Source organism: Pteropus alecto, unplaced genomic scaffold (genome assembly GCF_000325575.1).
Source record: "Pteropus alecto unplaced genomic scaffold, ASM32557v1 scaffold98, whole genome shotgun sequence".
Lineage (NCBI taxonomy): Eukaryota > Metazoa > Chordata > Mammalia > Chiroptera > Pteropodidae > Pteropus > Pteropus alecto.
The window spans coordinates 603,790-610,650 of record NW_006443570.1 but is presented as its reverse complement, the minus strand read 5'-3'; the positions used below and the strand labels follow the sequence as shown (position 1 = coordinate 610,650).

At 50.5% G+C, this 6,861-nt stretch overlaps 1 protein-coding gene across 1 annotated transcript in view; it reads left to right on the top strand.

Annotated features, from left to right (window-relative positions):
- Positions 1-187: 187 nt before the first annotated feature.
- The window catches only part of LOC102884638 (signal transducer and activator of transcription 5A), a 19,297-nt gene continuing 12,623 nt past the window's right edge, over positions 188-6,861 (top strand). Inside the window, exons 1-5 of the mRNA XM_006924605.3 lie at positions 188-341; positions 1,147-1,284; positions 1,613-1,769; positions 2,888-2,977; positions 5,429-5,603. Of these exons, the coding sequence (XP_006924667.1) occupies positions 1,157-1,284; positions 1,613-1,769; positions 2,888-2,977; positions 5,429-5,603 (550 nt within the window). The 5' untranslated portion in view covers positions 188-341; positions 1,147-1,156. The remainder of the gene's footprint in view (positions 342-1,146; positions 1,285-1,612; positions 1,770-2,887; positions 2,978-5,428; positions 5,604-6,861) is intronic.

Sequence of the window (6,861 nt, the reverse complement as noted above, 5' to 3'; positions counted from 1 at the left end):
TATGAGACTCACTTTTCTGAATTTTGAATGAGTGTACAGAAACCATGACGAGCAGCCCAGGTAGAAAGGTGAAGGACCGCGGCCGCCGCTGCGCACCCGCCGGGGAGCCAGCGACCGAGGGCGGAGGCGGAGAGGGAGCGACAGAGGCTGGGAGGGGTGTTGGCGAGAGCTCGCGCGCTGTGTATGGTCTATCAGAGGCAGCTGACCTTTGAGGAGGAAATCGCTGCTCTCTGCTCCTTCCTGTAGTAACAGCCGTCGCCGCTGCCGCCAGGAGCCCAGGCCTGGAGTGAGAGCCGCGGGCGCAGAGCCGGCCCCGCCGCCGGACGGCTAGGCGCCACCAGGTAGGTGGCCAGGAAGCGCGTCCCGGGTGGCGCGCGCGGAGAGGGGAGTAGAGGGGACACTCGACTCCTGTCCGGGCCCCGCGCCCGGTGACCCGAAGCTCGACGGCCGGGAGTGATGCAGGGAACGGTCTCCGCTACCGAGAGCGAGTTTCGGCGCAGCGCGGACCAGGGGCGAGGGACGCGGACAGAGGGAGAGGGCCACGGGTGGGCGCCGTCCTCGCCCGCAGTGGGCAGGGGGCGCTGTGGGGCTGGACAGTAGGAGACCCGAGGGCACCGCTGCCAGGGCGCCAGCAAAGAGAGGGAGCGTCTGCCTCCCCAACCCTCCCTTTTAACAGCCCTAGCCACGTGCCCGCAGGGACCCGGCCGTCCAGTGGGAGCTGTCAGAGGCCTAACTTTGAGCTGGACTGTCCCTCCTTCCCAGAAATTGGAACTCAGAATCCCAGGCAGGGTAGGGGGAATGTTGCAGCCCTCCCTGGAGGGCCATGGGCCTCCGCCGTCAAGTTTCTCTTTCAGTTTCTAGCTGTCCCCTCTCTGGGGAAGCCCCGGTGGGGCTAGGGGAGAGGAAGAGGAGGAGGGCACCTGACTTTCGAGAGCCCCTCCCCAAGCTTCAGCGGGTTCCTTGTCGGAGGCAGGGCGGCCTTCCCCTCCTCACCGTCTCCCTTCCCGCACAGGAAAGCATGTCTGTGGCAGGGGAGGAGCCTGGCCTGACCGCAGTCCAGGGATGGGTGGGCATGGTAGGGCCAAGGGCAGGCCCAGCCTATGCCTCTGCTTAGGAGACGCCTCCTCGGCCTTCTGCTCGCCCTAGGTGAACGGACATGGCGGGCTGGATCCAGGCCCAGCAGCTGCAGGGAGATGCGCTGCGCCAGATGCAGGTGCTATATGGGCAGCACTTCCCCATTGAGGTCCGACACTACTTAGCGCAGTGGATCGAGAGCCAGCCTTGGTAGGTGCCCCTGCCTCCCCTTCCTCCACGGGTCCCTACCCCCCAGACCCCTGACCTTTAGGTCTCCTCTTTGTGGTTTGGTGTGGTTCTGGTCCTGTCTATCTGCGTGGGGAAGGAGCCATGTTCCTGGGAAAGAGGAACAGGGAAATGGGAGCCTGGGAGGGGAGAGGGGATGTCTCTAGACTCTGATGCCTGTGGAACTGCCAGGGACACGTCTTGTGGGCTCTAGAGCGCCCTTAGTCACAAGCCTGGGATTTCCATGTCCCTCTTGGTGCCTGACTTCCTTGTCAAGGAGGCACCACAGTAGGCTTCTCTGCCCTGCCCCAAGGGATGCCATTGACCCGGAAAATCCCCAGGATCAGGCCCAGGCCACCCAGCTCCTGGATGGCCTGGTGCAGGAGCTGCAGAAGAAGGCGGACCACCAAGTGGGGGAAGATGGCTTCTTACTGAAGATCAAGCTGGGGCACTATGCCACGCAGCTCCAGGTGGGTGTGAACTCTGCGTCATCTGCAGGCAAGCAGGGTTCACCTTCTCTTTCCAGCATCAGAACCTCTGGGTTTTTTCTTGGCCTGGCCACTGACTCACTGTGTGACCCTGGGTTTATTGGCAACTTTTCTGTGCTTCAACTTCCCCCACCCCCTCTTTCTAAGTCAGACCCATCGAAATCCTTTAGCATATTAAGAAGCAAGGGGCGGGGTGTGTTTGTCTCCAAGAAAAGGGGGATGGGTGAAACAGCATTCTGGATAGATCAAGAAGGGATGGAAGTAGACTGAGTCAAGATTCCTTTGTTAGAGAAAGGAAGGCTGACAGATCCTAGGAATGAGGGAATGAGGCAACCAGACATCTGCCTTAGGGCTTTTTTGAAGGTGGGAGAGCCGCTGAAGTGGGGGAGGAGAGGAACAACAGAGTTGCCTGGGGGCAGAGGCTGGATAAAAGAGCCTTGAATTAGGGTTTAGATGGTGAGATAAAACTTCTCCTTCACATGGGAGGTGGGGGGAAGGATTATAGGGGAGAGAGGAAGTTTCAGTGGAAGCAAGAAAGGGGTGTGGGTGGTAATCATAATCAAGCATTTATTGTAATTCACGTGTGTTTCTTAGACAGCCCTTCTTAAATACAAGCATCAAAGTTCCAGGTAAAGAAAAAGTCCATCCCGGAAGAGGGAGGAAACAAGAGAAACCTAGGGAGGAAGAGGAAAGCAGAATAGGAATCCAGGACTGAAGTATGATGGAAAGTACCTTGCCCTTGACATTAGGTCCCTCAAGTCTGCTCACTCAGTTGTTTGCCCCTTAACCTCTCTGAGCATCAGTTTTCTCATCTGTGAAATGGGGATAATTGTTTCTGCTTATGTCGTAGGGTTTCTGTGATATGAAAGTCAAAGGAGGTGGTTTACAAAGCCGTGGGGTTCTAATGCACTGCAAATCAAGTGGAGATCTGAGAGGGGGAATCAAGTCAAGGAGAGATAGAGGTGTCTGGTGACAGTTCTTGAGGCTTCCTGGGGAAAGCCGAGGCAGAAGCTGGAGGCGAGGAAGGGGTGGACATGCACTGCGACAGGCGTGGTGGATGCAGAGGGTGGCCACTGGTAGCTGGTCTTGGATTCTTTCAGAACACGTATGACCGCTGTCCCATGGAGCTGGTCCGCTGCATCCGGCACATTCTGTACAATGAACAGAGGCTGGTCCGAGAAGCCAACAATGTGAGTGTCCCACCAGCATGGGGGGAGAGGGGTTGGGAAGTCCTGCATGCCTTTCTCTCTAAACACAACTGTGTTTTTTAAATACTGTCATGAGAGAGCACAAAACAGATAAGAGATCTGAGCAAATGTGAGGGGCAATATTATGTTATATATTATGGGGACCCCTGCCCCAACTGGCTTCAGTCAGTCCCTGGCTCTATCACTTACTAGCTCTGTGACTTGAGCAAGTTACTTTTCCTCTCTGAGCCTCTGTTCCTTCAGTTATAATTGGTAATAGGTAACCTTGCAGAGTGATTGTGAGCATTAAATGAGATACTGTGTGGGCCAGGGATAGACAAACAGAAGAGGAAGCCCTAAACACATATATACATACACATACACACACACACACACACACACACACACACACACGCCTTGGAAACTCCACCTGTGTCAGAGATCGCCTTACAAATCACCAGGGAAAAGAATTATCGTTCAATCAATGAGGCTGGGACCAAAATAAGAAATAATCTCTGATGGGTTCTGTGAAGAGAAAGGGAGCCGAGGTGTGTGTCAAAAGAGCTAACACAGGCAAGCGCAGAGCAGTGAGGCCCAGAGAGACAGAACAGGGGCTCGTCACTCAAGTTCTGAAATCGTAAAGGCATTGAACATCTGCTTGGAGAATGGTACAAATGTTACATTATCTGCAATAAAGCAAAATGAATTTCACAAAACGACATCCTACACGTAAAAACCACAGACTAGTGCCTGGAACACAGGTCATATTTATTATTCATTTGTTGTTGTGGACAATGATTTCAGGAATTTGGCAGTCGATTCAGTAAACATGTATTGGGGTCCTGCAGTAAGGGCTAGGACTGGAGAAACAGATAAAGGCCTGGTCCCCACCTGAAAGGAATTCAGGTGACGATAGCTTCTCTAGAGGTGAGCTGAGTGCTAAGGGGGCATATGTGGGAAAAGTTCCCCTCTTAGGTTGGGGCAGGCTGGTGGCGGGGTGTCCTGAGGAAAGAGAGGTCTGAACTACAGTAGGGAAAAAAGGAGGGAGGAGGAGGGAGAAGTTTTGAGTCAAAAGTAACAACTGTATACGTGAGAGCAGGAAGACATGTGCCTTCTTATCACATTTGAAAGACTCACAAGTAATGCAGCTGGGAGAAAGCTGCCAATGGGAGCCTCGATAGGTAAAGCCAGAGAGGAGGCAGAAGCCAGGTCACAGAGGGTCTTCTGGGACAACCCTTGTGTCTATTGACTTCATGCAGTCACAGAGCTATCTGTAAACAGACAAGTGAATTTGGCTCCAATTAAGAGATGCATGACTATGACACAGGTGTTATCATGGTAGTGGATGGGGAGGATCATTCCTTCCCCCAGCCATCAAGGTGTTCTTGAATACCTTGAGGATTTTGTGGTACACAAAGCAGATGAGGTCCTAGTACTTAGGGGGATCACATCCTAGTACAGGAAGGCAGAGAAGAAAGAAGTAAACACAAGGACTAGACACTCTCAGATAAGGGTGGTGCTATTTTAAATTGGCCCTTCAGAGAAGGCCACTCTGAAAAGGTGCCAGTTGAAGTGCCAGCCTCAGGAAGACTTAGTGCCAGACTGTTCTAAAGTGATGGAACAAGGGCAAAGGCCCCGAGGCAGGAACATGCTGTGTGTTCAAGGAACAGAAAGTAGCTAGTGTGCTTGGGCAGCAATGGAACTGGGTGTGAAGATAGGCAGAGGCTATCAGCTAGGTCATTGGTGGGTTCTTTACAGAACCCACCAGAGACTATTTCTAGGGCATAAGGAATCTGGATTTTATTCTGAGAACGATTAATTGGAAAGGCCCTGAAGACCTGGCTGAAGAATAGATCAGATCAGGTTACTTAAATGTCTGAACCTACAAAGCCCTTGTTCATACTTCCCCTATAACTTGACTTTGGGGTCTCCAGGACACCACCCATGACAGGTTCACCTTCTTCCCTGTTCCCTCAGTCACAAGAAGGTGAGTGAGGACAAAGAAGATGTGTATTCTCCTAGCCTTGTTCCCTACGCTGTCCCCAGCATCTAGCACAGTCCGTGGCATTGGATTAGTGAAAGAATGTGAAATGCGGGGTCATTATCCTTAGTAGGAAAATCTAGGTGACTCTTGGGACTTAATACATTCTTCAAAGAGAATTTAAATGGACCCTGTCTGGGATACTTTGGTGGAGGCCGGAACTGCAACATATGTTTCTACTATGCTTTATGAAGATGCCAGAGTCTGTCAGGTCACCCATTTCTCCTCCTTCTTTCCCTGCTCCACCCCAGTTCTGTCAAATGACTATCCTTCTGACTCAAATTGCCCTTCCTTCTGACTCCGGATTTGGAGTTTGGGGTCTATAGTATTTGTGGTCCCTGAGGCCTGAGGTGTTCTCCCATCATCCCTGCCCAGCTCACTCCTGCCTGCCCTCTGCCCCGATCTGTCTCCAGGGTACCTCTCCTCCTGGGATTCTGGTTGACGCCATGTCCCAGAAACACCTTCAGATCAACCAGACATTTGAGGAGCTGCGACTGGTCACGCAGGACACGGAGAATGAACTGAAGAAGCTGCAGCAGAAGCAAGAGTACTTCATCATCCAGTATCAAGAGAGCCTGAGGATCCAGGGTGAGCCTGCTGCAGTGTGGGCCGTGTGTATTGCAAGGACAGGAGTGAGGACCACTGTGAGCTCCTGCAGGGCTGGGGCTAGGTTGGTATCTATCTCCCCAGAAGCTTCCCCAAAGCCTGGGATGAGTAATGGCTCCCAGTGATGGAGCCCCTGCTGTGGACCAGGCTCCAGGCTACACCCTTGGCATGCAATATTCAACTCAACAATTACGACAGCTCTGGGAAGCAGGTAGTTGTATTAGCCCTATTTTGCAGATGGTAAAACTGAGGTTCAAAGCAAACAAGTGACTTGGCCTGGGTTGCTTGTAAGTCGCAGAGCTGGATCTCAGCTAGAGATGTGTCCTAAAATCCCTGTGCTTTATTAACTTATGATCTCTAATTGTAGGTATTCAGTACATATCTCCATGAATGAATGAATGAATGAATGAATGAATATGGGTGGACAAAGTGTTCCCCAATCAGAGGGAGGATTTAAGTTGAGAGTCCCCTGGATGAGCTAGGCAGGAGTGGTGAAACTCCAGGAATTCCCCTTATTGAACCTCCTTAATAGGAGATGGAGCTGGAAGGGGAAGGGAATATGGAAATTATTCCTGTCTTGTAGGAGAGAGTTTGCCAATGGCTGCCATGAATAGGATGTGGGGAAAGAAAAATTAACTCAAAGGGAATTAACCCCAAGTACAGTCGGAGGAGTCTCGAAACATGGCCCATCTTCCTCCCGCTCCAGACTGGCCTCACAGGTGTACCACCCCATCCTAGTAAAACAGGAAGTGTCAAGCGGCCTTTTCTTTTGCTCTTCTTTTTCTGGCTTCTTCAGGTAGAACCTTAGGTTATTGATTTTAGATCTTTCCTCTTATCTCATATATATATTCAGAGCTATAAATTTCCCACTAAGCAATGTTTTAGCTGCAGCTAATGATTTTGGATATGCTGTATATTCATTATCATTCAGTTTGAGGTATTTTAAATTTCTCTTCTGATTCTTTTACCCATCTATTTAGAAGTATTTTGTTTCATTTCCAAATATTTGTTTTTTTCTAGATGTCATATCGTTATTGATTTAATCTGTATGATCTCAAATTTTTAAAATTTATTGAGATTTGTTCTTATGGCCCAGCATATTCTCAATCTTGGTGAATGTATCTGGTGGACTTGAAAAGAATATATTGTCTACAGTGTTTCATTTAAAAGCAGCAATAGTAAATTCAATAATGTTAACACATATAATGTAGTATTTTAAAATAAATATTTAATTTCATTA